General features: G+C 65.5%; 9 protein-coding genes across 9 annotated transcripts; 3 read left to right on the top strand and 6 right to left on the bottom strand.

Moving 5' to 3' along the window:
• Nucleotides 1-1,798: 1,798 nt before the first annotated feature.
• On the top strand, nucleotides 1,799-3,054 carry SYM1 (Protein required for ethanol metabolism; the record flags this gene model as incomplete). The annotated part of the gene is made up of 8 exons (XM_069352378.1): nucleotides 1,799-1,873; nucleotides 1,918-1,939; nucleotides 1,981-2,041; nucleotides 2,199-2,350; nucleotides 2,393-2,460; nucleotides 2,566-2,600; nucleotides 2,655-2,682; nucleotides 2,893-3,054. 8 exons carry the CDS (start codon nucleotides 1,799-1,801, stop codon nucleotides 3,052-3,054), a joined length of 603 nt encoding a protein of 200 aa, XP_069209796.1.
• Nucleotides 3,055-4,065: 1,011 nt separating this feature from the next.
• On the top strand, nucleotides 4,066-5,768 carry Q8F55_003850 (uncharacterized protein; the record flags this gene model as incomplete). Its single annotated transcript, XM_069352377.1, has 2 exons — nucleotides 4,066-4,224; nucleotides 4,362-5,768. 2 exons carry the CDS (start codon nucleotides 4,066-4,068, stop codon nucleotides 5,766-5,768), a joined length of 1,566 nt encoding a protein of 521 aa, XP_069209795.1.
• Nucleotides 5,769-5,967: 199 nt separating this feature from the next.
• Q8F55_003849 (uncharacterized protein) lies at nucleotides 5,968-11,168 on the bottom strand (the record flags this gene model as incomplete). Its single annotated transcript, XM_069352376.1, has 5 exons — nucleotides 5,968-6,390; nucleotides 6,427-10,049; nucleotides 10,096-10,166; nucleotides 10,218-10,753; nucleotides 11,082-11,168. 5 exons carry the CDS (start codon nucleotides 11,166-11,168, stop codon nucleotides 5,968-5,970), a joined length of 4,740 nt encoding a protein of 1,579 aa, XP_069209794.1.
• Nucleotides 11,169-12,151: 983 nt separating this feature from the next.
• ERG27_2 (3-keto-steroid reductase) lies at nucleotides 12,152-13,557 on the bottom strand (the record flags this gene model as incomplete). Its single annotated transcript, XM_069352375.1, has 2 exons — nucleotides 12,152-12,763; nucleotides 12,829-13,557. The coding sequence occupies 2 exons, from the start codon at nucleotides 13,555-13,557 to the stop codon at nucleotides 12,152-12,154; spliced, it is 1,341 nt and encodes a 446-aa protein (XP_069209793.1).
• A 520-nt stretch (nucleotides 13,558-14,077) lies between these two features.
• RPL27B (60S ribosomal protein eL27) lies at nucleotides 14,078-14,793 on the bottom strand (the record flags this gene model as incomplete). Its single annotated transcript, XM_069352374.1, has 3 exons — nucleotides 14,078-14,345; nucleotides 14,396-14,528; nucleotides 14,784-14,793. The coding sequence occupies 3 exons, from the start codon at nucleotides 14,791-14,793 to the stop codon at nucleotides 14,078-14,080; spliced, it is 411 nt and encodes a 136-aa protein (XP_069209792.1).
• A 1,157-nt stretch (nucleotides 14,794-15,950) lies between these two features.
• Nucleotides 15,951-19,271, top strand: ATG13 (autophagy protein 13; the record flags this gene model as incomplete). Its single annotated transcript, XM_069352373.1, has 2 exons — nucleotides 15,951-16,525; nucleotides 16,598-19,271. The coding sequence occupies 2 exons, from the start codon at nucleotides 15,951-15,953 to the stop codon at nucleotides 19,269-19,271; spliced, it is 3,249 nt and encodes a 1,082-aa protein (XP_069209791.1).
• Nucleotides 19,272-19,687: 416 nt separating this feature from the next.
• On the bottom strand, nucleotides 19,688-21,392 carry SER33 (D-3-phosphoglycerate dehydrogenase 2; the record flags this gene model as incomplete). The annotated part of the gene is made up of 3 exons (XM_069352372.1): nucleotides 19,688-20,851; nucleotides 20,983-21,283; nucleotides 21,331-21,392. 3 exons carry the CDS (start codon nucleotides 21,390-21,392, stop codon nucleotides 19,688-19,690), a joined length of 1,527 nt encoding a protein of 508 aa, XP_069209790.1.
• Nucleotides 21,393-22,092: 700 nt separating this feature from the next.
• Q8F55_003844 (uncharacterized protein) lies at nucleotides 22,093-23,067 on the bottom strand (the record flags this gene model as incomplete). Its single annotated transcript, XM_069352371.1, has 2 exons — nucleotides 22,093-22,874; nucleotides 22,995-23,067. The coding sequence occupies 2 exons, from the start codon at nucleotides 23,065-23,067 to the stop codon at nucleotides 22,093-22,095; spliced, it is 855 nt and encodes a 284-aa protein (XP_069209789.1).
• Nucleotides 23,068-23,779: 712 nt separating this feature from the next.
• On the bottom strand, nucleotides 23,780-25,405 carry wis1 (MAP kinase kinase Wis1; the record flags this gene model as incomplete). Its single annotated transcript, XM_069352370.1, has 5 exons — nucleotides 23,780-23,948; nucleotides 23,990-24,657; nucleotides 24,694-24,945; nucleotides 25,108-25,257; nucleotides 25,298-25,405. The coding sequence occupies 5 exons, from the start codon at nucleotides 25,403-25,405 to the stop codon at nucleotides 23,780-23,782; spliced, it is 1,347 nt and encodes a 448-aa protein (XP_069209788.1).
• Nucleotides 25,406-26,918: the final 1,513 nt, after the last annotated feature.

The raw sequence follows: 26,918 nt of genomic DNA, 5'->3' as shown, positions 1-26,918 counted from the left end.
CGTCTTGGTCGTCGTCGTCGGTCCTCGGCCCTCGGTCACTGGTAGGTGGGCGGGCAAACCTTGAACGCGTCGAATGCGGCCTACAACGAGGCTAGCGACGCGAGAGGGGGGAATGGGGTCGAGGTCAAGAGGTGCTGTTCCCACTACTGCGAGGTATAGATGTAGTATTGAGGGGGTGTATGCATCTTGACCGCCGCCGTGTCTTGAATCCTCCTCTCGTCTCGCGCGGTCCAACCAAAATGGGCGAGCGTGTCGTCGTCGTCACCGACGCCGCGTCCCCTGAGTGAGCCAGACCCTCCTCTCCTCGTCTTCCTCCTCGCTCCCTCCCCCACGTCCCCGTTCTATTGCCCGCCCCTTATTACCCTCTTTGGGTCTTTGTTAATTTGCTCCAGATGCGTGTATAACGGCAATAACCGTATGGATGCTGGCGACATCAGGCACATCCTCCCACCCCCAGCCGTGTCGAGCTCCTTCCCCACCGCTATTTCCAGCTATCTGTGGGGTACATGGGAGTTCCGGGGAATGAATGGAAGTACGCGCGAGTCGCAGAGAGAGAGGAGAGACAGTGGGATGGACAGCCGTCGCCGCTGCCCGACTTGGCCCACTCCGCAGCCGCGGGCAGCTCGACTGCATCGCTTTGTACGCCGCCGACGCGCGCCGAGGACTGGACGCACTTCCCACATGCCCTCCTCGTCGCGGCTGCGCGCTCTGCCGCTGCACGACAGCTCGGCTCCACACTTTGGGCCGCCGCGCTTCTTCGCGTCCGGTCTAAGGAACACGCGTGAACGTCTTGGCTCGGCCCATTCCAACGCTTGTGGCTAGTCCGAGTTCGAAACCGAGGCGACGTGACGAGCGAGCGCTGTTCCGCTGTCTGTCTGTGACTGCATGCCGTAGCACGTCGTAGTAGGTCTGAGATTCGTGTCGCTGGCGTGCAAGTCGCCGCCAGAGTTGGTGTGTGCGGATCTGGTCAGTAGCGGGTATGCAGCCGCCTGCCGCTGCCGCTGCTGCTGGGGCCGCTGGGGCCCGCTCGCTCGCTGGAGAACAGGCAGGTCATGTGGAGGATGGGCCGGATGGGGTTTCAATGCCACGCTAGCGCTGGCACTGTGGGGAATTGGGAGCGACTCGTCTCGTCACTGCATGTCTGCCAGCCTCGGTCGGTGGATCCCAGTCGCGTCCAAGTGTGGTTCAAAGCGGGAGACTCCAACCCGCCCGGCGACTGGAGCACGGGTCAAGTCCAACTGGTTGCGGAGCAGAGTTTGCCACTGCGGCGGCGGCGGCGGCCATCGGGTGCCAGGCCGCTCGCACTGCGGGGCTGAGGGCCGGTCGCAGCAACCCTAGAGAGGGCAGGGAAGAGCGGACGGAACGAGCCGCTGGACAAGCCAGCCTCCGGTTCAAAGGCAAAGGTCACGAGCCCATGTGGCCATTGGTAAACTGATGAACGTGACCCGTGTCGCCCGCCGTTGACCCGCTCGGAAGAGGGGGCTCCGAGTTTGTGGTGTAGGCAGTTGCGGCAAGTGGCAAGCGACAGGACCAATGCCGCCGGCCTAACACTGACTTTTCCTGAGTGCCAAACGAAAACCTCACTCTGCGCCGCCGGCTGAGCACGCTGCTTCTCGTCGACTTCTCCCCCCCAGGCTGTTGTTTTCCACTCACTGCTGCAATTCAACTCTTCACCACTCAAGTAATACTCTAAAGCCTGTCACAGCTGCTGCACAGCGCACAGACAGCAAAGTACACTACACAGATCGCCGCGAGCACGCCCATCCCTCCGTGACCCCACACTGCCCCGCTCCACACAATGGCCGGCCTCCTCAACGCCTACACGTCCTTCTTGGGCCGCCGCCCCATGCTCGGCAACATTGCCACCTCGGCCGTGAGTAGCGTTGATTACACTGTGCTTGTGCTAACGCGTCGCAGGTGCTCTTCGCCACCGGTGACAGTTAGTTTTGATCGGGCTCGCCACCCCCACTGACACCGCAGTCATCGCGCAGCAGGCCGTCGAGAAGAAGGGGCTCAAGAACCACGACCTCGCGAGGACTGGGTACGTGTGGAGCTGCTGCTCGTGCCGCGTGTTGGCCGTGGCTGACGTCGGATGCGCACGTCTCGTCTTGCACCCTCCCCCGCACCGCACCGGCTCAACTGCTCCACTCGGCACATCGACTGATGACGCACTGCTAAACGCCACTTGACCCACCCAGCCGCATCGTCGTCTGGGGAGCAGGCATCTTTGCGCCGCTCGTGACGGTCTGGTTGAGGGCGCTCGACAAGATCCCCATCAAGAACAAGCTTGCCGGGACGATCACCAAGGTCGCGGCCGATCAGCTCATCGCCGCGCCGACGTTCCTGACCGGTGGGTGTGGTGTGGCTTTGGTGGGCCAGTACTGACCCGCAGGCTTCTTCACCGTCATGACGCTGCTCGAGGGCAAGGACCTCGCCGCGGCCAAGCAGAAGTGGCACGAGGTGGGTTGCGTGGGGGGAGGGAGCTTGCGGGAGCCGAGTCGGCGTCTTGAGCACCTCAGGCGGCCTCCCTGATAGGCGCACTTCCTCCCAAGCTAACCCCCGCAGTCCTTCTTCCCCACCCTCAAGGCTAACTGGACGCTGTGAGTGTGCTGTTTCGTAGCTATCAATGTGGGCAGCAGACTGACAGCCCGCAGCTTTGTCCCCTTCCAGGCCATCAACCTTGTAAGTTCAGGTGTTGCGAGCCTTGAAGGTGTAAGCTGACAACCGCAGGGCGTAAGTGTCAAATAGCATGCGAACGTACGGCTATCAGTGGCGGCACCGCCGTCATGGCCCCGCCGGCGTCGGTGCCATCACGCGGCCCCCGGTTGCGCCGATGCGCGCGCGCGTGCCGGCAACCTCGGCACATCCAATGACCAGCGCTAACCTCCCCAGCTCATCCCCCTCCAGTACCGCGTCCTCGCTATCAACGCGGTCAACATCCCCTGGAACACGTTCCTGTCGGTGCAGAACTCGAAGGGTGCCAAGGCGCAGGCCGAGACCAAGTCGGACGGCGACATTGCGCTGGCCACTGCCAAGGCCGCCGACTTGGCCTAGGCGCGGAGTCGGTGTCGCGTCGTTCCTCTTGCATTCAGCGGTGCACCCGCGCCTTAATACAGTAGACAGGTTTCTGGCATAGATGATACAGCATACCCAGCGCGGCCTCGAGCATATCGGGGGCAGTCCTGGCGCATTCGCCGGGTGCCACACGGTGCATGCCCCGGGAGCGTGGTTTATCAAGGGCTGGTGCGAGCTCGCTTCGGCGACTCGCGTGGCCTCGCCCCGGCCTCGCCCCCCGATCCGGTCAGGCCGGGGGTGGGGGTGTGTTCTGGGCGTGAAGATAGATGCTGATCCGGGTGTCGCGGGGGTGGGTGTCGGTGTGAGGCGCATGTGCGACGCGCGATAGTGTTATCGCGGGAGTGCGTCGGCGACGGACACTACCGCCCACCGCCAGCTCACCCCCTCGCCACCAGCTCACCACCACCGCCAACACCACCACCGCCGCCAAACCCTCCCCCCCCCCCCCACCCCCCGACACCCCGAAATACCCACATACCAAACGCGATTTCCAAGGCCGTCAGCAAGCCAAATTTCCAGACCCCGCCAGGCAGACGACCCGCCGGGCCCAATCAGCGCGCGCGCAGCCGTCAGGCGTTGGTCGTTCGTTATCAGGTTTTCGGCGTAACCCGGGTATGCGCCGTATACATAGCAGAGTCGTGGGAGTTGTGGACGCCAGATAGTGCAGTGCACGGACACAGGGGGAGGGGGCTATCAGCATGTGGTGCACGGGGTGTGTCCAGAAATACATCGTGGCTGCTTGCGCTTGCACTCGCTGTCCTGCTCGAGGCAGCGCGAGGCCAGCTAACCCAGCTCGAGGCTGCTCGACGCCGCTGCCGGCTTGCCGCGCCGCAGCCGAGCCGACTCGGCCCATTCGTCGAGATAACCGCCCTGATTTATTTGGCATGGGTGTGGGCGGCGGGCCGATATGTACGAGCTGCAGCAGTTTTCTCCCCCGTATCGTCCCTCGTCTCGTCTCTACACATCTCTCGCCCAGCTCCCCCAGGCGCCATGTCGGATATCGAAAAGCACGCGGGGCTCGACGCCGCCGTGTCCCCGCACGACGGCGGCTCGACGACGTCGGCGTCCGAGCAGCTCAAGCCGCAGGGCCGGTGGGCCACGTTCCAGGCGTACAATGCGAGGCTGGAGGCCGCGCTGGGGATCGAGGCGGTGAGTGACGGCGCGTAGCGGCGGCGGCGGTGGCGGGGTGGTTCTTGGTAGTCACCGCGCGGTGGCTCCACAAAAAGTGGCACCCCGCCGGCGCTTTTTACGCCGTGCCCAGCCCACACGACAACTGACACCCCCAGCGCGGCATCGAGCGCGTGCCCGAGACTGAGCGCCCCGACCACCGTCTCTGGGGCAACCTCACCCTCTGGCTCAGCGCCAACTGCGTGCTCCCCACCTTCGGCGTCGGCATCCTCGGCCCCCTGCTCTTCGGCCTCGGGCTCGGCGACAGCCTGCTCACCATCGCCTTCTTCGTGCTCGCGTCCGCCGCGCTCCCGGCCCTCTGCTCCACCTTCGGGCCCAAGCTCGGCCTGCGGCAGATGACGTCCTCCCGCTTCAGCTGGGGCTGGGCCGGCGCCAAGGGCGTCGCGGCGCTCAACTGCGTCGCGTGTGTCGGCTGGTCTGTCGCCAACACCATCGGCGGCGCGCAGACCCTCTGCGCGGTCGGCGAGTACTCGTTCTCCCCGGCCGTCGGGACCGTCATCATCGCGCTGTGTACCCTCGTCATTGGCTTGTTCGGGTATAAACACGTGCACGCGTACGAGCAGTACGCGTGGCTCCCGACCGCGGTCACGTACCTCGTCGTCCTCGGCGTCGCGGCCAAGCACCTCGTCAACACGCCGATGGGCGCGGGCCGGGCCGAGGCCGCCTCCGTGCTGTCGTTCGGAGGCGTCATCTGGGGCTTTGAGATCGGCTGGGTCTCCCTCGCGTCAGACTACAACGTCTACATGCCGGCGGATGCGAGCAGCAAGCTCGTCTTCATGTGGACGTACCTCGGCCTCGCGGTCCCCGGCGTGCTCGTCATGTGGCTCGGCGCGGCGATCGGCGCGGCGGCGTCGGCCGGCGCCCTGCCTGGGGCCTCGCCCACTCTCGTGAACTGGAACACGGCGTACACCACCAACGAGCTCGGCGGGCTCATCTCGGCCGTCATGGTCCCGCCCCTCGGCGGAGGGGGCAAGTTCTTCATGGTCCTCCTCGTGCTGAGCGTCATCGCCAACAACATCATCAACGTGTACAGCATGGGCATGAGCATCAGCGTGATTAGCAGGTATCTCGCCTACGTCCCCCGCCTCGTGTGGCCCGTCGTCATCACCGCCATCTACATCCCGCTCGCGATCGTCGGCGCCGACCGCTTCGCGGCGACGCTGCAGGACTTTTTGTCCGTCCTCGGCTACTGGCTCGCGATTTTCGTCGTCGTCGTCGTGGAAGAACACTTCATCTTCCGCAGGGCAGACTTTGACAAGTACGACGCCGCGCGCGCGTGGAACAACCGCGCGTTGTTGCCGATTGGCCTCGGCGCCATGGCGGCCTTCTGCTTCGGCGCTGCTGGTGCGGCCGTTGGCATGGCCCAGGTCTGGTGGATCGGCCCGCTGGGAAAACTCGTCGGCGGCGAGTTCGGCGGCGATATCGGCTTCGAGCTGGCCTCGGGCTTCACCGCCGTCGTCTACCCCCTCTTCCGTTTCCTAGAGATCAAGTACATTGGCCGGTAGTTTTGGGTTTATGCGATGTGTTAATGGCAACGTTGGTTGGTGTGGCGTGTGCTTGTGTGAAGGAGACTGCCACTGTCGTGTCTCGCCCCCCCTCGACCCCATCTAATTACATCAACTCATTACACCTCGTTTATAAACTCGCAAACATCAAGACGAGCCACGCTCTCTACTCTACCACCGTGCTACGCGCACCGCCCCGCTACGACGCAGCACGCCCATTCCCATTGTGGTGCTGCTCGTCGCCCCGCTCGCTGCTCGGGTACGACCCGTCGTGGCCAGCCCCACCCTGGCCGTCGTACATCGTCTGCCTGAACGCAGGGTTCGGGCTGCCCCAGCCAGGCGCGCCCGGCGACGGCATGCCCGGCGGCATGCCGTACGGCGCCGGGAACCCGCCGTACATGCTCGGCGCGGGCATGAACCCGTACCCGTAGCCGCCGGCGCCAGCAAACGGCGGCGACGACGGACGCATGCTGCCCGCGGGCGACACACGCCCCTCGCCGCCACGCGGGTCGTCGCCCATCTGCGACCCAGCCTGCGACATGGCCATGATCGTCTGCTGGTACGCCATCTGCGCTGCGTACATGGCCTGCTGCTGCGCCGCAGGGTTCATCATGCCATAGGGCTGCAAAGTCAGCATTGTACCTCCCAACCCACTCACGTTGTAGCCCATTGGCGGGGGCATGCCATAAGGAGGGTAGCCCTGCGCGTACGGGTTGCCGTACATGCCGCTGTACATCGACTGGCTCTCGGCCTGCTGGCGCTGCAGCTCCTCAATCTTGCGCTGGCGGTCCTCGGCAAGACGGCGCTCGCGGTCACGCTCAGTCAGCGTCGCACCAATGCCACCCGCGTTCTTGCGGTCGGCCTCGTGCGCCGCAACCTGACCAAGAAGGCCCGTCTGAGGGGGAGGCGGCTTGGCGGGCACATTGACCAGCGCAGAGCCTGTCTCACGCGCGACCTCCTCCTGACGCTTGGCAGAGCGGTCGTCCTTGTCCTGCATGCCGGCAGCGAGCAGACCACCGGGCAGGAACGCCTTGGTGAGGGCAACAGACGGCTCGTCGAGCTGCACAAACGTGCCCTTGTTCTCCGTCATGCCGTGCTCGACGGCAAAGTTGGCGTTCCACACGTTCTGCTTGAGCGCTGGCGGCGCGGGCAGCGGGCCAGTGTTGCGGACTGGCTGCTGCGGCAGCTGCCTGTGGGGCGCCGGCGGGCTGCGCGATCTCGGCCGAGGCTCAATGATGCTCGGCGGCGGCTGGTAGAACGAGTCGTTGTCGCGCATAGTTTCCCGGAAGTTGTCACGGTAGGCGTCGCGCTCGGGAACATAGTTGCCATAGTTGCGATCAGTGCGCTCGTTACCGCCATAGTTCTCGTACTGCTGGGGAAGCTGCTGGCGGCCTGCAGGCACAGGGGGAAGGGCACGAGGAAGGCTGTCGCGGCGAATCGGCTCGGGAAGAGGATGCCTGGGCTGAGTAGCAACAGGCGAGTCTTCGTCCTCGTCCTCATCTTCACTGCCGCTCCAGATCTCCCCACCGCGCTGCTGGCTGTTGGCCTTAACACGCTTACCACCACCAGGCACAGCCATGGCGGAACGCTGCTCGGCGGCAGCAGCCTCGGCCTTGGCACGGCGCTCGGCGGCCGCCTTGGAAGGAGCAAACGACGAGCGCGTCTCGGTAGCACCAACAGCGGCCGCAACCGCGGCACCGGCAGCAACAGTGGCACCGGTGGCAACAGCCGCAGACGTCGGGGGCGTGGGCAGTGTGCCCTTGCCCCGCACAGGCGACGTCGGCTGCTCGGCAAAGGCCATGTACGCCGCCGCGTCGTTGGCAAGGTCCTGGCTCGTGTTGGACGCAGGGAGACCACCGCTGCTGAGAGGAGCGCGGCCAGGCGACGAGTGCAGCGACCTCTGCTCCGGCGCCTGAGGCGAAAGAGACTGGACGTTCTGCGGCTGGGGCGAGAGCTTCTGGTGCGCGGCATCGGGTGAGAGGGGTTGCTGAGGAGCGAGCTGGGGGGACTTGGTCGCCGACTCGGTCGAGCGCGGCTGGGGAGACTTGGTCGCCGATTCCGTCGAGCGCGGTGCCGCCACCTCGGGCGCGGTCACCTCGGGGATGACGGCAGGGTGAGCCTTGGCATCGTCGCTGCGGGCGCTGCTGGGCGAGCGGCCCATAGCCGAGCGCGGCGCGGGGGCGGCGCGCGCGCCAGACGGACGGCGCGTAACCTGGTCCGAGCGCTGCGTCTCAGTGACAATCGTGGGACGAGGCGGCTTGTCCTGTTCGGGGGTCGGCAGCTTGGCGACGATCGGAGAGGGCGCCGACGCGGGTGCGGCGTGAGCCGGCACCGGTGCCGGTGCCGGTGCGGCCTGCGTCGCGGGCTCCTCAACCATGTTCATCAGATACAGCGCCGCAGGCTCTTCTCTGAGACCAGCCTGGAGAGGCTCCGACGACGCCATTCTGTGCGGCTTGGGCTGGTGGATGTCGCTCTTGTTGGACGATCCAAGGGCGGCAGCACCCGCGAGACCGGCAGCAGCAGCAGCAGCGGCACCACCCGCAGCGAGGACCTTGGTCTGAGGGAAGTACGACGACTTCTCGGGCTCGGGGGCGGCAGGGGGCGTAAGGGCCTTGGTGACCACAGCCCTGTCGGTCGTAATGGCGTGCGGGCCATACGAGTTGGCGCGGCTCGGGGGCTGCGAGCCGGCTCTGGCCTGGGCGGCGTGGTTGTGAGACTCGTGGCTGATGTGGCTGATGGCTGGAGTACGGTCGGTCGGCGTGCGGCCAGACTCCTGCGACCAGACGGTCGGGTTGGTCGCCGACTGAGGCGTCTCGGCGGGAGCAGAGATCTGCTCCTCAGAGTCGTTGCCGTGTCGGCCAAACGTAGCGTACGAACGCGAAGGCGAAGCAGCTCTCTCGTTGGAAGCAGGCTTGGTCTCGGCCACAGGGGGCACGCCCACGACGGAACGAATGAGGGGTTCGGGCTTGGCCTGCGGCTGGGGGCGATGCGTCGAGTTCTGGCGCGAAGCCTCGGCTTCCGTAATGGGGGTGAGGGACCGGTTGTCGAGCAGCGTAGGGGACGACTTGGGCTTGGGCTCGTCGTTGAACGACAGGGGAGGAAGTCTGAACTCCTCGGCCTTGGGCTTGGGCGGCGACTGCTGATCGTTGTCCAGCTCCTCTGGTTCGCGCACGAACGACGACTTTTCGCTATAAGGCTGCTTGCCGTTGGCGATGCCGGTGAGGCCCGACTGCGAGCCATGGCGCTTCTCTTCGTTGATGGCCACAATGCGCTTCTGGACCAGGGCCGTGAACTGGGCGCGGATACCCGGCGTGTTGAGTCTGTGGTTGGCCTGAGTCGCCTCGTCAAGAGTGAGGAAGAGGTCACCCCGGAGATCGCCATGAGGATAGGCAAAGAAGAGACTCTTCGGGTCAGCATCGTCCCAGCTGTACTGGGCCGGACGGCCGTAGAGCTTGAACGCATCGTGGAAACCAGTAACCCAGCGCATCATGAGGGACAGCGGGGTAGCCGGCTGAGGAGGCGCAGGGTCCTCGACAGCGGCCTCGGGCATGATGAGGGCCCAGCCCGAGTCGCGCAGACCGCCCTCAATCGTGACGAGATCACCGCTGATACGGCCCACGACCTTCATGAGGTTGGACTGGGACATGACCTCGAGGTGCTCGGGGAAGACGGCATACGTCTGGCTGACCTGGGTGATCGAGAGGACGGGGAACGACGACGTCTTGTTCTTGGCCGTGCGGGGCTCAGAGTAGAAGGACGCCATGGGGACACCAGTGTTGGGTTCCTGGATGTGCTCGTTCTTGTGGCCGCCCATCCCGAAGAGCGAGTGACGACGGCCGGGGCTGTCCTTGGGGTCCTCTGCGGCGGCAGGGTCCGAGAGCACGAGCCACAGGCGGTGCCAGTCGGTGCCGCCCATGACGCGGACGCGGACCCAGCCCTCGAGGCGACCACGGACGAGCGGGGAGCGCGGCTCACGTCTGCCCGCACGGATGAGGTGACCAGTGTAGACTTCTTCGAGGCGGGAGCGCTCCCAGGCGGCAAGGCGGAGGCCGATGGACCAGCGGACGAGGTCGTGGTCGCTCGGACATGAGAACAGGAGACGGTTCGAGCCCGCCGTGTTAAGCGAGAAGACGTGGCTGTGGGGGTGCGAGTTGGGACGGTGGGGAGGCGGGGGAAGGGGGTTGAGGAGTTCAAGCGACGAGTCGGTGATGTTGAAGTAGGTCGGGGGAATCTTCTCTCCGCGGGCGGCGGCAGCGCGCGTCTCCTTCATCGACCACATGGCTGCGAGTGTCAGTCTTGTGCACGTGGGGCTCGTGCGACGGCTTACAGAGCGAGGTGCCCGAGAGCTGGAGCCACACCGAGTCCCAGTCATTGTTGGGGCTGCCAGGCTGGCCCTGTCTGCGGCGGTGTCAACAAAAGGCCACGACGGCTGGCAGACGCTAGACTTACTTGGGCTGGTTGCCGGCGCTGGTGCGCGCAAAGATCATCTCGAGCTCTGGCGGGCTCGTGACATACGTCTTGTGGGGCTGGTACGAGATGAGCTCGACGACGGGCTCAAACTCCTGCTTGTACTCGGGGCGGTTCTCGAGGCCGGGTGACGATGCGGCGACGGCCGACTCGTGGGTCGCGGGGCGGTGGACAAAGCCACCACCACCGCCGCCGGCGCCGCCGCTCGCGGTACGCTGCTGCTGCGGCGGCTGGGGCGCGTCCTGGCGATGATGGAAGCCCATGGTCTGGGCGCGCTGCTGCTGCTGCTGCTGCTGCTGCTGCTGTTGCTGCTGCTGCTGGTTGCCGGGGCCAAAGTCGCTTGTGCGCTGCTGGACGACTATTCTGCCGTTGGGTTGGGTGAAGCCGCCTTGCTGTTGCTGCTGGTGCTGCTGGTGCTGCTGTCTGTATGCAACGTTGGGGTCCTCGGGGATGCCGCCCATAGAAGGGCGACCGTTGACTGTGAAGGTGGACGAGGGCCGCGAGCTGCCTGGCTGTTGCTAGGCAGTGTCAGCTTGTCTGTCTCTAAACAAGTAACGCGGGGAATGAAGTGGTGGGTGGTGCAAGGAGATAGATGGGTGACCAGGGCGACGACTGGCCGCAGCGTTGCGCTGCAAGGGCGTAGTGGGGGCCACAGAGAGCGAGGGGTAGAGGGGGATGCGGGCACCAAGTGGATTGAGATGAGGGCGAGACGACGGCACAGACCGACCAGCCTCGTCGTCACGACTCGTCGCATCCTCTCCTCACTCGTGCACTCTACACTCCACCACCACCGCTGCGGCGTCGTCTCGTCTCGCCGTCTGCGTGCCCGGCGCTCACTCTACTCACCTGATCCTTGTCCTTGTCCTTTTTCCTGCCAAAGCCGAGGAAGCCAGAGCGGCGCTTTTCCTTGCCGCCTGTTGCCTGGCTGTCCATGCTGGCAATCGAGTTTACACGTTCGGCGGGTACGCCTACGCCGCCGTGCATTTGGGACGAGGCCATGGAGCTGATGGACGCCCGCCCGGATGCAGGTGGTGGCAAGGGGGATACGCCTTGCTGTGGCTGTTGCGACTTTCTTTTAAGCATTGCGTGGGGTTTGTTGGGTGGGCCGTGTGTAGCAGGCGGCGGGTGTGTCGACGACAGTGGCTAGCTAGCGCCGGCGCGAGCGAGCAAGCAAAGCAAGCACCAAGTGTCGTCAGAAGGGGGGCCAGGGGAGGCGGAGGCGGCGGCAGCGGCGGCGGCGGCGTCGGGGCGCGACTCTAGGGCAAGCAGGCGAGCAGCCAGGCAAGCAAGGGGACGAGCGACAAAAGGGAATGTGTCGGGGGTGTGTTTTTGCACAAGTCGCGGGGCGGGTCGGCTCGGGCGTGCGCGGGGGAGAAGGGGGGCAGTGCTGCTGGGTGGTATGCAAGATGCGACTGTAACGCAATCGCGAGCAAACAAGCAATACAAAGGTGCAAGTGGACAATGTCAATGGACGGGACTCGCTCGACTGGCATGGGCAGCGGGGTTTGCAGCAAACACACCACCCCAGTAGCCCCCATTGCCTTGCCTCGCCTCGCTCTGAGGCACTGATCGTCATCCTCTGCAGCTGGCAGCACATGCATCCACCCGCCCTCTCGCCCACCCCACCCACTTGCGCCGCTGCCGAGGGTCCAGTTCGAGATCTGCAAAAAGGGTCCTCCCTACTCTGCCGCCCGCCAAAAACTTGAGCCGCCGCATAGTGCGTCATGGCGAACACTGCCTCGCCATGCTGCTGCCTGCTGCCGCCGCCGCGGCCTCGATGTACTGATTGGCGTCGTTGCCCGCCGCGGTCAACTCGATCATCTGACCCAGTCGGGGGGCCGCTCTGCCGGCAGCACACGGGCTGAAGCCCGCGCTGGCCCGCCGGCCTAGCAACCAAACAAGCATGTCTATGCATCCTACTCGCCCCGCTTGTGCCACTGGCGGCGTATTGTCTCGCAGTGCTTAGCGACGGCCGCCGCCACATCGCCGTGCGCCTCCCACTCGTCGACCTCGCCATACTTGACGCCCGGGGAGCGGAAGCGGCGCGCGACGACGTGCACCTTTGGACCGGGGAGCTTGGCCGCGGGGAGGAGGTAGGCGCTGCCCACGAGCGCGGCGTAGAGCATGGGCGCGGCGCCGTCGCTCGCCCACACGGGGTGGTGCGGCGAGCCGAAGAGGTAGGCGAGGTAGAAGGAGAGCCAGTAGCACGCCCACTTGAGCTGCACGAGCCACTGCCACGCGCCGAGGCCGCTCACGGCGATGTTGGTGGCCACGCAGCCCGGCTCGGCAGAGATGACGCGGATCGGGCGGTCGCCCGCGCCGAGCTCGGCGTCGAGCTGCGTGACGACCAGGTCGCCCATGTACTTGCTTGCGCGGTACGACGACTCGTAGGTGAGCAGCTCGATGTCGTCGAGCGGCGAGGGGTTGAGGCCCTCGGCCTCGGCCTCGATCGACGAGGTGTAGACGATGCGCGGGTCGTAGGGGAGGGACTTGGGAGAGGCGCGCAGCGCCGGCGCGAGTTCCTTCGACTGGGCCGGCGTTAGCGGGCCGTGCCGTTGAGTGGTCGCCATCGTCCGTCATTGCCAGCACTTACCAAGATGTAAGGCGCCAGCACGTTGATCCCCCACACCCGTCCCCTCTCCCCATCCGCGCTCCGCGCGCCCACCTCTTCCACATTGTACCGTGGATGATGGAGCGCGTACAGCGGGCCGTCAGTGAGCATGCTCCACACAAAGCGCGGGATGACGACCTGCGTGATGGCCGCGTACCCGGCGTTGAGGAACAGGCTCGTGACGTGGGGATACCTCCCCTTGACCCGTTTCGCGAACGACAGCACGCCTTTCGCGCCGCCAACCTGGTCGAGGTCGACGAGCTCGTACTCGACGCGCAGGCCCTCCTCCCACCCCTCGGGGACCGGCACCCCGGCGGCCCGCCTAGCCTCCAGCTCGGCCGCGTGCCGCGCGAGGATGAGGCTGCGCGCCTCCTTCGCGTTGGACTCTGAGCGCACCGCCAGGACGAGGGTGAGCGCGGGGTGCGGGCTCCCGATGGTCGCCGAGCTGAGCGCGGCGCCCTCGTCCAGCGCTGGGCGGAGGCTCGGGGCCAGCGCGGTCGCCTGCGCCACGGCGGCGGGTACCGGCCCCACGGTGGACAGGTTGGCCAGCAGCGCGTGGCACAGGCCGAGGCCGAAGCCGCTGGGGGTTAGCGTTGTTGTTGAGCAGACGCACGAGTTGGCGCCGGTCACGATCGCGACGATGCGGTTCGGGTCGGCGGCGGGCGCGGCCGACGCCGCGCCGCTGCTGTTCTGCGACCTTGTGCTGACCATTGTGGTGTGTTGACAACCGACGCGACGGGGCGGATTTAGGTCTGGCCGCGACTTTTGGCAGGCGCGTCTGCATGGCACGATGTCGGCTCTCTCCGTGGCGCGGGCGTGTGCCTCTGGCCAGGTTCTGGCGTGGCGCCGTTCTGGCACGCCGCTTTCTCGCCTGCGCTCATGGCCGCGACGGCACCCCCCATGCAGCTCGTGTCAGTTGCGACTATGCTACGTTCGGCGCTATGCTACGTCGCCGCGGGTTGCCCAACTCGGCGACTACGGCCTCCTGCCATCACCCGAGACCAAAGGTGCACTCCGACATTTGCTCCCGCCCCTGACTGAAAACTGCAACTCTGCGTCCAAAGTCGAGTGAGCAGAACGAGACCCAACGCCGCCGCAGCACCCCGCGCCCAACGCCGCCGCCGCCGCCCCCGCGCCCATGGTATGCAGGTGTGATCGCATCCTACGATCTGGTACATCAACCTATCCCTCTCACTCAGCCCCTCAGCTCTAGCACGACGACGCGCACAGCTTAGAAGCGGAGCTTGGAGAAGAACCAGCGGTTGGAGCCCTTGGCGTAGCGCTCCTCGAAGGCCTTCTTGATGGCCTTCTTCGACTCCTCACGCTGGGTGGGCTCCTTGAAGGTGTCGTTGGTGACGGCACCCTTGAGGTTCTCGAGCTCGAGGACGTAGCGGGTGGGGAGGAGGTGGGCGTAGTTGACAACCTTGATGAAAGGCTTGACCTTGCTCCTCTTGGCAACCTTCTTCTTGCCCATCGACTTGGTCACCTTCAAGGGGTAACTGGGGACGTGTTAGATGGCTGTACCGTCCTGTTCGTCGCCGCCACTCACCGCTCGATGCCGGCAACAATGGCGTGGGGGTAGGGGCGCTCCTTGGTGCCCTCGTCACGCTGCTGGATGACGACAACCTTCTTGCCGGCCTGACGGCCAGAGAGGACAACGGCGACCTTTCCGGGCTTGTAGACTGGGCGTGGTTAGCTGCTGTGTGCGTGTCTCGCGACCGCAGGGGACCAGGCAGAAATGTCGAAACTGGACGGGCTTGGGCATGGCACGGCACACGCGCACGACCAACGGTACGCTCTCGGCGCCGCACGCAGTGCACGCCGTTCTCCTCGCCGACGGCATCCCCGCCGTGTCCGTGTCCATGCCCAGCCCAGTGTCCGTCCATCTCCAGCCTTGGTCCTCTGCCGCCGTCGCGAATCCGTCGAATAATGCTCACTCTTGACCATCTGTGAGGGCGAAGCGAGCGTTCGAGTCGGTGTCGAGAGAGAGGGGGCGATGGTCAGCACGTCGTCGTTGTTGTCGCCGTCGTCGTCGTCGAAGCTCACCTCGTCTAGCTGGGGTGGAGTTAGTTGAGGGAAGACTACTTTTGGGTATGGACTTGGGAGTGTAGCAGGTCCTCGCCCCGTCGTAGCAGCACAGGCAGGGGGGTCCAGGCAGTCTGCAGTGTGGTCGCCTCTGCCAGACAACTCTCCCACGGTGGATACTTTCATCCCCAAACTCTCGGCGTTATGGGTGTGTGTGGCACTCTGACAACATTACATAATCGATTCAACATAGGTATGTCACCCTGATCGGGCGCCTATCAGTCGCTTCGGCGCGCACGCCTGCATAATCATCACGTCACACACACCCTTCAACCGCTCAGCCAGCAGTGACGACTATCGACTATCGACCCCGCCCCCCCCCCTCCCCCCCGCGCCAGTCAGTCGGCATCCTCCGTCGCTACTGTCAAGCTTCCTCGTTCCCCTCTGCATTGAATCGTCGCGGCGCGCGGCACGCACATCAAGCGACTCCAGCTCAATAGCCTCCCCATTGTCAGCCCCGTTCCTTGTAAAGCCACTCGCCACACAGCACACAGCCCACGTCCCACCCCACACACGTCAATCATCCTCCCACCCTGCCTGCGCCAGCCAGCATCCGTTCCTTGCACCAAGCCGCGTGCCGTGCCCCACAACAATAACAACGACCTACACCTGCACCTACATTCGCGCACGCGCATCTCATCCTCCTCCTCCCTGTACATACTCGACTGTTACTGCATAAGACGCACATAGATCTCGCACTGCTTTGTTGAACCTGCCACCTGCCTGCCTCCACTCCCCGCCCTCCCTTTCACGCGCGTGACGCCATTCCCCCACACGGCACGCCGCACGCCACACACCCAGCCTAGCTTGCACACCCACGGAACGCGCCGACACTGTCGACTCGACGACCGACAGGCGCACCGCACCACCCATTCCATCACTGCAGTCGCCTACATCACAACACGGCACGCCGCAGCGCACACGCCATCACGCCCAACGACACCATGCCCTCGGCCCCCAGCAACTAACCATCATCAATGTCCGTCGCGCCCCTGAAGCGGGTGCGCGGTGAGTCCGGCATGGCAGCAGCGGCTCCTGGCGCCGCGGCCACCGGCGGAGCCGACAGTCCACAGCGCGGCGGCTCAAGCTCGCCCGCGTCGGCCTCGGCCTCAGTGGTAGCAGCAGCGCCCAACGCCGACGCGACGTCATCGGCATCCAGCAGCCAGATCGCACCCGGAGGAGTCTCGCGCGCCGACCAGATAGTCTACCGGTTCTATCTCAAGACTGTCAGCGTGCTCGTCGACGGCCGCGTAAGCCATCTGCGCAACGCGGCCGAGCGCAAGAAGGACAGATGGTTCAACCTCACGATCCCGGACACGGACGTGCACAAGCGCGACCTCGCCATCTACCGCACCGTGTCGACGTCACACCCTCCCCATCCGTCGCCCGACACCGCGGCCGGCGAGAGCCGGAGCACGGTCCCCCCGCTCCTTATCTCACTTATCCTCGACACGAACGACATTCCTCCTGGCCAGACACTGTTGTGGAATCGCGAGGGCCAGCGCGTCGCGCTAGACCCTACGCTCGTCCGCCCGGCGGCCCAGCCCCAACGCCGCCCGGGAATCGTGCTGGAACGATGGACCTTCCGAGCAACGTAGGTGGCGTGTTTGGGTACCACGGGACCATGCACCGGGAACAATGCACTGACCCTTGCCTTGCCCCACAGAGACGTTGCAGTTGACCCAGCTGCCGGCGCTTCGGACATGGCCCCACCGACTGCTTATCGCTTGGGAATCATCCACTTCCGCGCGCTATATTCGTTTATTCGCCTCCTGCCAGCGTACCGACTGTTCCGCCGGCTCAAGCGTGCGAACAGTGGGCTCCGACTGGGCATCAAGCTGTGGGCGGCGGAAGGCTACGCCAACTCGCCAGCAGAGATAGCAGAGGCCTGGGAGGTCATGGACCGCGACCTTATCGGCATCGACGTGCCCCTAGAGCGTATGATTCCTGGAGCTGAGGTCGACCCGGCACCCGGCAGTTCGCTCGAGCGATACGACTTTCCTCCTGTCGATCTGTTTGGTTCCACCTACGAGCTCGGCGTCGTCTACCGCTCCAATGTCGACTTTGACGTGGAGGACATGGAGAGCGTGCTGAGCGAGCGCTTTGTCGACATGGACGAGGAGTGGTTCACCCCAACAGTGGCGCGCCACAGACTTGAGAGCGAGGCCCGCGTCGCGGCCAGTGCTGGGACGTCGCGGTCGGCATCGCGCGCTGGTGTTACTCCACCGACGGTGGCGGGCCGAGTCACCGTTCCGCCCACCGGGGCCGCGGGTCTCGGCAGTGGTTCGTCGGGGTCGCGTCAGGTGTCCAGCCGTGCGGCGTCCGGGTCGGCGGGCACACAACCAAGCAGCCTTGGCGCCGCAAAGTGGGGCGCACTGGCCGAGGGCCTGCCATTCGCGTCTGCCTCGCAAGTGGCCGAGGCACCACCATCGCCTGTGCCCAGCGGCGTGCCGTACCGTCGACTGTCGGCGCACTCGCTGCAACCGTTCCGCTCAATCTCGGCGTCGCCATCAACTTCCATTTTGCGAACGGCCCCGGCCAACCCTGCGCAAGCGCCCGCATCGAGCACGCCACAGTCTGCACGAGCCATCCCCGGCCAAACGTCGTCTCCGATGGCGCGTACGAGCTCATTCCTCTCCCAATCTGGCCGCTCGTTCACACACGCCCAAGTCGCCAACATGCAGGGCGTGTCACCTGTCGGAGGTGCCCCACCATTTGCCCTGCAGCCCAGCGGCGTGTCGCCCCCCTTGTCGCAGCTACCATCATCCCTCAGCTTCTCCAAGCAGGCTGTTGGTCGCGGACCCGCTGGCGTGACATTCCCGATGGCATCACCGTTCCTGCCAAGTTCCCTCGACCGTGACAGCCCGGGAGCGTCTCAGCTGGCAACCAAGCGTCACTCGTCATCGCTATCCGGTCGGCGTGCCTTCCCCGGCTCGAGTCCAGGTGATTCGGCTCTCCCTCCAGGATTGAGTCTGCGTAGAACGAGTACCAAGGAGAGCGGCCTCCGACATTCAAGCATCGACGGAGGCCCCGACGGCGCCGACAATGACGATGTGCACGCCTTTCTCCGTGCGCTTGATTCTTGGTCCGCACCGACGAGCATTCAGGGCCACGGTCAGTCGCCCAAGGTCTCGACATCAGCCTTGGGATCGTCGGGTGCACCGACGTTTACCACCACCGCACCGACCCCACGCCGAACGTCGGCCGCGTCGTCGTCGTTGATATCACCCCTGTCGGCGACGGCCAGTGCTCCAGATGCTGGATCGGCGACACGGACGCCGCTCACCAAGGCTCATGTCGGCGACGTGCTCAGTCGTATGAAGGGCAGCATGAGAGAGAGCTCGGTGGATTCTCCACCCCACGCAACGCCACCGCCAATGTCCCGTGACTCGTCTGTGTCTGAGCGTGCCCGCCAGCACTCTGGTCTCGGCACGCCTGGTGGACCGTCTCCCCGCACGAGCACACCCGCGTCGCAGATGGCGAGAAGAGCGTCTGGCATCACCGACTCGGGCACGCCTGGATCCAGCGTGCCTCGACAGTCTACGCTGCTGTCTGGCCAGCGCCCGCTGGCGTCAAGCCCTCTGAGCGGCGGCGGCGGCGCGGCCATGCGTCACGCCGCATCGGGTACGTCACTGCCAAGGCCCGCCGCCCTCCAGGCGGTAGACCAGGGCCACGCCCGTAGCCTGCCCGGCAACCCGGCCGTCTCGACGTCACCGCAGCCCATGACGCGCATCCAGCCCGCGTCTGTGCTCTCACCGCAGACGACGGGCGGGACGACTGTGGGGACGAGCGTTGGCCGTCGTGCCGCCGGCCCAGTGCTGGTTCGCGGAGGCTTTGGTGCGCCCAGTCTCAGCTCCAAGGCGAGCACGTCGTCGTCTTCGCCCAGCCACAGCCCGGTGCGCGACTACCGCTACCGCTCTGGGCTGCAGGCGGAGCGCGAGCGCCTCGACGACGACAGCGGTAGCACGAGCACGAGTACGGGGTACACTTTCCCGCGGCGTCTGGCGAGCAACGCGCTCGTGAGCGGGTTCACGCTGGCCGGCGCGGCGCCGCAGCACCCCGCGGGTAGCGGTAACGGGCCGGGCGGTGGCGTGCGTCGCACTGCGCCGAGCAGCCTGGGCGCGTTTGACATCGAACACGAGGACGGCGCACTGCGGGGTGCCGGACGCGGGCGGGTAGCGAGCGAAGGGTCGGGCTCGCCTGCTGGCCAGTTTCCAACCCCACTCTCGCCCGTAGTCGACGGGTTAATGGCGCGGCTGGCGCTCGTACAGCAGGGCGAGCCGGCGACGACGACAACAACCCACGAGGAGGAGCGGGTGCCGGAGCCGCCGGCGCCCTAGTATAGAAGAAGGGTAGAACATTGACTGTGTAGTGCATCTTCGTTGTAGAAAGTCTGTCTGAGCATGTGATCTGTCTCACCTGGACGTGGTCAAGGCGCGTGGCCAGAAACCCATGCCCAGACAGTCCTCTTGCGTCCACCCACTCAAGATGACCCCGCAGCAGCCTCGCACCACGACCAGCCCCGCCGGCTACGTGCTTGTGAAGCAAGACGTCTGCTGACGCACGCCAGCCCAGAGCTCGTGTCTGAGATCCCAGTAGCATGCATACGGCCTTGCGGCGCCACGCTCTATTTTATGATGATGTTGGTTTGTTGATTTGGTTTGTGCAGCCGCGGGCGGGCGACGCAGTGGTGGAACACTATAGATAACAGGTAGCGACTACATTTACAGATTTTGCCCGGTTGAGGGGAGTGCGTCTAGTAGAGGAGACGCGTGAGGATGTTGGCACGCGTGCCCTTGATGGCCTCGTAAATGTCCTTGACCTCCTCAATGCCGACGCCGGAAATGTCGGCCATGAGGTAGGCAATGTCGCCCTTGGAGTCTGAGAACTGCTTCTCAATGTTGTGCGAGCCGAGGATGGCGTTGATGTTGCGCAGGACACCGGGCTCGTTCCTGTGGACGTGGCAGACGCGGATGTGGCGGACGTCGTCGATCGAGATGGCGCGCAGGTCGACCTCGGGGAAGTTGACGCTGCCGAGCGACGTGCCAAAGTTGAGGTAGCGGGTGAGGGCGGTGGCGACCTCTGAGCCGATGGCACGCTGGGCCTCCTCTGTCGAGCCGCCAATGTGGGGCGTCATGATGAGGTTGGGGAGCTTGCGGAGGCGGGGGATGAACTCTCCGAGGTCGTCGTTGAAGCCCGGGCCGTTGGATCCGGGTTCGCGGGGGAAGACGTCGACGGCGGCGCCGGCGAGCTTCTTGTTCTCGATGGCGTCGGCGAGCGCGGCGAGGTCGACGACCTTGCCGCGGGCATTGTTGATGAAGAAGGCGCCGTCCTTCATCTGGGCAAACTGCTCGGCGCCGATCATGCCGATCGTGTCGGGGATCTCGGGCACGTGGAGCGAGACAAAGTCGGCGTTGTTGAGGAGCTCGTCGAGCGTGTCGACCTGGCGCGCCGTGCCGAGCGGCATGATGGGGAGCACGTCGTAGTAAATGACGCTCATGCCGAAAGACTCGGCGAGCACCGACAGCTGCGAGCCAATGTGGCCGTAGCCGACAATGCCGAGCGTCTTGCCGCGGATCTCCCAGCAGCCCTTGGACACCTTGTTCCAGATGCCGGCACGGAGCTCGGACGCGCGGTCGATGAGCTGACGCGAGAGCGAGATGATCTCGCCAATGACGAGCTCGGCGACCGAGCGCGAGTTTGAGAAGGGCGAGTTGAAGACGACAATGCCGCGCTTGGCGGCGTGCGTCAGATCGACCTGGTTGGTGCCGATGCAGAAGCAGCCGATGGCGAGGAGGTTGGGGCAGGCGTCGATGACCTTTGCCGTGATCTTGGTCTTGGAGCGGATACCGATGGCGTGGTATTCGGGGAGCTTTGCGATGAGCTCGGCCTCGGAGAGGGCCTTGGTGAGGTGGTCGACCTGGGAGCGAGCGTCAGCGAGTCACTACGACTGCGAGCGGAGCGAGCAGGAGTGGGTGCGTCGACGCGACCCCCCAGCGCCGCCGCGGACACTCTCCGCCCCGCCCCCGCCCCCTCCAACCCCACACCCACCTCATACCCCTGCTTCTTCAAAAAGTTGGCGGCATCGAGCGAAATGTTCTCGACGAGCAGGAGCTTGACCTTGCCCTGGCGCGTCGGCGTCGCCGTCCCCTCGTCCTCCTCGGGCACGGGGAACGTGTTGGGGAGGTAGGCGTGGAGGGTGCGGACGTTGCGCTGGTGGCGGTCGGCGAAGCTGCTGCCGAGCGAGGCCGAGGGGCTCGTCGCGAGGCGGGGCGACGTGCTGAGCGTGGCCGTGGGCGACGTGGCGAACGCCGACTCGGGCACGCCGCGCGGGTTGGTGGGGATGGGGATGCTGCGTGTGTGAGTTGGCAGCCGTGCCATGGTTAAGGGGTCGCTCACTTGCGGATGGGCTCCGAGGCCGAGACGGAGCCTCTGCGGTTGATCGACTTGGGCGCGGACATGTTGTGTGCTGCTCACGAAGAGGATGAGAGGGTGGTTATAAATGCTTGTCGTGGACTCGTCGTTGATGACGCTGTAGTGATCTCAACTTTTTGGCAGGAGTCGGTCGTCCACGCACGCCATATCTGGACTGATTGGAGGAGAGGACGCGATTCGGAAATTTCCAGGGTGAATGACTCGAGTCGGAAGTATTTTGGCCGACGCGCCGGGCGGTGATGGCTATTGTCTTCAACCTGACGGCGAGGGCGAGGGGACATTCAGGCGCGCTCAGGCGACAGCAGCGACACGCATGCACAGACGCGGGCTGGGCGAGCTACAGCCCCACGCCGCACGCGCCGGGCCGTCCCGAAACCGCCCGGTGGGTCAAGAGTGCCAGCCCATCCCGTTATCAATGGGTGGGAGGTGTGGCACTTCACAGCCGCTCGCACGTGTGATGCTGCTGGCGGCGGCTTGCTTCCATCACGACAGCGCATCTGCAGCCCCAACGCGCTCGACGCCTCCGAATCCACGATGCATGCTACGATTGCGACGAGTCGACTTGGCGTCGCGGCGGCGGAGGCAGGCCGCTCCACCGCCTATCCCCGGCAATCGCCGAGGAGATGAGATTACGAACTTGAACAGCGGCTCGCTCGTCGCCTCGAATGAGCGACGCGCCCCGTCCCAGCCCGATACATCGCTCTGCAAGCAAGGGCACATCCGCGCCTACCACACACGCGCGACAAAGAAGAGGATGACGCCCGCCCCGGGGCCCAACAGCGCGCTGGTGGCGAGCAGCGCCGCGCGCCCAGCCCCACTGCGCGGCGCGACGAGGGCGAGGGACGCAGCGACGACGACGACGTAGTCGACGACAAAGACCCACAGCGCGGCGCCGGCGAACGTGTCCTGGGCAGGCCAGAAGGCGTCGGCCGGCGTAATCTCGCCCGACGCCAGCGCAGCCAGCAGCGGCAAGTGCGCGGCGGCCGAGACGGCGGCGCAGAGCACGGCCGCCAGGCCCAGCGCGACCCGCCTCGCGCCAAAGCTGAACGGCGAGAGGGCGCCCGCGACGGCCAGCACGTAGAGCGGATAGACCTGCCACGCCGCCAGCGGGCCGTACGCGAGGCCGGAGCGCAGCGCGAGCACCCCGGGGAGGAGGTATCCCAGCGCTACGCCGGCGAGGGCCGGCCACGGCTCGTCGCCGAGCTTGGGGGCCGCGACGGCAAAGTAGCCGGGGTACACGATGCACACGGGGACGAGCTGCCCGACAAGGAGGACGAGGGCGCCGCGCACTGCGCCGGCGTGGAGGAGCGCGAACGCGGCCGAGGGGAAGAAGCCGCCGAAGGCGCCGATGAGGAGGCGCCCCCCGGCGGTCGAGTAGGCCTGCGAGAAGGTGACGTTGAAGGCGCACAGCGCTTGGTTGAGCGGGTAGGACAGGAAGGGGAGGGACGGGGAGCCCGTGCTCTCGAGGCAGGTTTCGTGGCTGATGTGCTTGTTGACGGCGGGGATGGCTGGGGTGTGAGCTGGGGGGTGGGGGCGGGGGAGACGCGCGGAGGTGCGGGGCCGGGGGAAGAGGGCCGGGGGAAGGAGGGAGAGACGCCGGGGGCGCGCGGGAGACACGGCGGACACACCTTGCGCGAGGAGGGCGACGGCGGTCGCTGCCAGGACGCCGAGGAGCGCGCGGGGCGGCGCGGGCGGGCTCATGGTGTCTGTCGATGGACAAGAGTGTTGAAGACGTCAACGTCGACGTAAAGACGCCGTGCGCACCGGCCCGACTGGCCGGCCCTGAAGCTTGTGCGGGCAGTGCCGGCGGCGCGGGCAACGCTGACGCTGACGACGGCGCTCGGCACACCGGCGCAGTCACCCGCTTGCATGCCGCACACCGCTCGACTTGCACCCACCTTATCGCGGCGACTTGCACCCACACCCCGGTCACCGCCCGGTCACCGTCGGCTCGGACCACGCCCCGACTTGCCGACGCCGAAGGCCGACTCCAGCTCAGCTCCAGCTCCAGCTCCCCCTGTCCCCTCCCCTCCCCTCGCTCCGGAAAAGCAGGACCATCCACCAGGTCACCCACTATTCCCTGCTGCGCAGTCCGAGCCTCGCCCCATCTCGGCCTCGGCGCGTCACAGCGCTGTCGCTCCGCACCCACGCCCATCTCCCATTGCCTCCCCACCCCCTAGCTATGCTGTTACATCATGCCCAAGGTATGTACCGATGAATACAGAACGTGCGATTGTTTGCTTGCGTGTTCGTATGCTGCTAGCCGCGGTCCCCTGGCCCCTCGTGCTGTCGTCCGTCGTCTTGGCTTCGTCGGCGTCGTTTTGCTGTTTCATCGCGGGTCTCCCTGAGATCCTCGCTCTCGCCCTCGCCCTCGCCTAGCCTCGCCTAGCCTCACCTCACCCTGGCCCCCACCCTACACCTCGACCTCCTGCAGAGGCACGACGCTGCTCCGCTGGCTCTGTCTCTCCATTGCCGACGCGACCCAGCCCGCCATGTCAACGTCGGCGTCCTTGTCCGCCTTGAGGAACGGGTGCTCGAGCAGCTGCGCGTACGTCGGGCGCTTGTTCGGGTCCTTGAGCAGGCTGCGCCGAGTTAGCCACAATCTCGGGTTACCCCTACTCACCACTTGGCCACAAAGTCGTGCGCATCCGCGCTGTAGCCCTTGGGCAGCGTCGGCGCAGGGCCGTTGACAATGGCAGTAAGCTGCGCAAAGACATTGGCAAACGTCTCGGGCGGGTAGGGGTAGGTGCCCTTTGCGATTTCGATGATCGACAGGCCCACCGACCACACATCCGACGACACCGTGTACGTCGACACCTGGTTCTGCGACTCGCCCTTGATGCGCTCGGGCGCCATGTAGCTCTGGCAGCCAATGTTTGTCTTTGCGAGCGACTTTTCCAGCTGGCCAGAGACGCCAAAGTCGCACAACTTGACCTCGCCCTTGGTGTTGATGAGCACGTTGGTCGGCTTGACGTCGCGGTGCATGATTTGCAGCTCATCTTTGAGGAAGCTCAGGCCGCGGACAATCTGGGCGGTTATTCTCCTCAGCACTGGCTCGGGCACGAGCAGGTCGCGTTCTTCTTCGCCCGCGGCCGTCTTGACCACCTGGCCCGTCCCAGTGAGCTTGTCGAGCGACCCGGCGTCCATGTACTCCATGCAGTAGTACACGCACGACTCGATCGTGAACGCGCCGTAGAATTCGACAATCTCCTTTGCGACGGCGCGATGCAAAATGTCGAGCTCCATGATGATGCCGTTCAGCTTGGACTCGTCGAGTTCCAGGCGGATTTCCTGTAGCCGTCAGCGACGTCCCTACCCCAGACCCACCTTCATGGCCATCATGACCCCGGTCGGCCGGTGGTACACCTTTTGTACTGAGCCGTAGTTGCCCTTGCCTAGCTCGCCCAGCACCTCCATCTCGTCCATGTTGATCTTGAAGCTCTGACCGTCGCCGAAATCCACACCGCCAGCGTGCAGCACAGCCTTGGAGAACTTGAGCGATCCCGACGGGTCCATGATCTGGTTGAAGTCGGAAAACTTGGACGTCTCATGTGCAGGCTCCTGGCCTCCGCCGCCCATCTGCGCGAGCGTGAGTCCGCCAGGTGGTCCTCTCCGCCCGGCGATGCCTCCACGAGATGCGCCAGGTAACGCTCTTGGCGGTCCAGATGTGCTGTTTAGGCTCATGGGAGGACGTCCGGCTCGTCGCGCCGCAAGGCCGAGCGGACCGGCGTTCGGACCCACAGCGGGCGGCCCAGCAGCGCCAGGAATAGGCTGGCCCATTGACCGCATGGCCTGCTGCCGCAGTAGCGCGCCCATGGACGCCGCCTGCGGATTTGGCCCGACGCCATTACTTGCCATTGGGCTAGGGGCCGACGAGCGCTGAGCCGCAAGCTTGCCAAGTCAGCAAACTAGCACATGCTGTCCCACCCACCTTGTCCATCTTGGCCTGGAGCGACGGCGGCAGACGGGTCTGCAGCTGCGCAGGTGCGCCTCCACCGGCAGCGACACCACCCATGCCCATCGGCGCGCGCATGCCCATGGGACCTTGTAGTCCCCGTGGTGGAGGTCGGCCTGGGACGGGAGCTCCTGGCTGAGGGCGGCCCCCTACGCTTCCGCCAAAGCCAGCGGGGCGGACGGTGCCAGCTGGTCCTCCAGGCTGGGCATGCTGAGCAGCAGGGCGCTGAGCAAAACCGTGCTGATTAGCCGATGATGTTGGTGAAGCGAGGGCTGGTGCTACGGAAGGAGACGCAGCGCTCGGTGACGTGGGAAGCGGGGTGGGTGTGGAAACATTTGCAGCCGATGAGACTGGCGACAACGTCGACGACTGCGCGGCTGCTGCTGGGGGTGCTGGTGCTGGCGCTGGTGGTGATGCTGCATTGCCACCTGGTGAAAGTAGCGTGTCGGCTGGATGTTGCTCGGTCAGCTGGTCTTGTTGCGGCTGTCCCGTTGCCTCGGCGTCGTCGTCGTGCTGAGCCCCTGCCGACGGCGAGAGTTTTAGCCTTTCGAGCTGGGGAGGCAGCGAGTCGTCGGCGGCCATGGCGGGGTGGTGGTGCGAGGGGAGGGGTTGTGGGAGTGATGGGATGAGTGATGGGTTTGTGGACGCTTGTGGGAGTCGCAATCAACCGGAGGGAGAGTCCACCAACGTGTTGGCACGGCAGGCGAGATGTGCGAGTGCAGTGCGTGCTTGTCGGATGGATTGCCCAACGGTTGTGCGAGTGGTGTGCGTGTGTGTTTGGGCGGGGAGGTGTGGTGTGTGGAGTGTGGGTTGTGGCAAGAGGAGGATGCAAAAGAGTCGACTTTGATGCAAAGGAGGAGGATGAGGACGAGGAGGTAGGAGGTGGTGGTGGTGATGATGAGAGTGCGGCGACTATGTCGGCCAAGTCGATTTGGGTGGGTGAGTGAGTGAGTGGGTGACTGGCCTGCCTGCGGCGACTGGGCGGCTTGCACTGCTGGCTGGCTGCGTTGTGCTGCGCTGCACTGGTGGGCTTGGGCTTGGGGGAGGGAAAGCGGGCCAGAACTGTTCCCTCTACTCTACGGCCGCCTGCCAGGCTGCCTGCGTGCCAGGGGCTCACCTCACCCCATCCCCACCCACCCAGCCAGGCAGACAGCCAACGGCATCCCCCCACCCTGCAGGCAGTTGTCCCGACTCCCTGCTCCTACTCCTAGTCATTCCCACTACCACCCACTCGCTACTACTCGTCGTCGCTCCCTGCTCTATGCTCTAGCTGCTCGCAACGTCTTGCTCATCCGTCGCGACCATTGCCGCCGGCCCACAGTCTACAGTTACACCGCACAATGAGCACCTCGCCGTGCCGTGCCGTGCAACCCCCCTAACCGAACCTTGGGCATCCCCAATGGCGGTCGGTCACATGTGACGAGAGTGCTGCATCATCAACCCTCCGAACAGGCTGCCTTGTTATCACCGCTCTTCACATTCCTCCTCTGGCGCGTGCACCGGGCCCAGAGTGACCAGAGTTTCCTCCCCCCGTCCTTGCCACCCTTGCTTGCTTATTGCTGCTGCTGCGGTGAGCGACGCCAAGGCGCGATCTACG

Source organism: Vanrija albida, assembly GCF_041260175.1.
Source record: "Vanrija albida strain AlHP1 chromosome Unknown contig_3, whole genome shotgun sequence".
NCBI classification, from domain to species: domain Eukaryota; kingdom Fungi; phylum Basidiomycota; class Tremellomycetes; order Trichosporonales; family Trichosporonaceae; genus Vanrija; species Vanrija albida.
The sequence above is the reverse complement of the archived record's forward strand: the minus strand, read 5'-3'. Positions and strand labels throughout refer to the sequence as shown.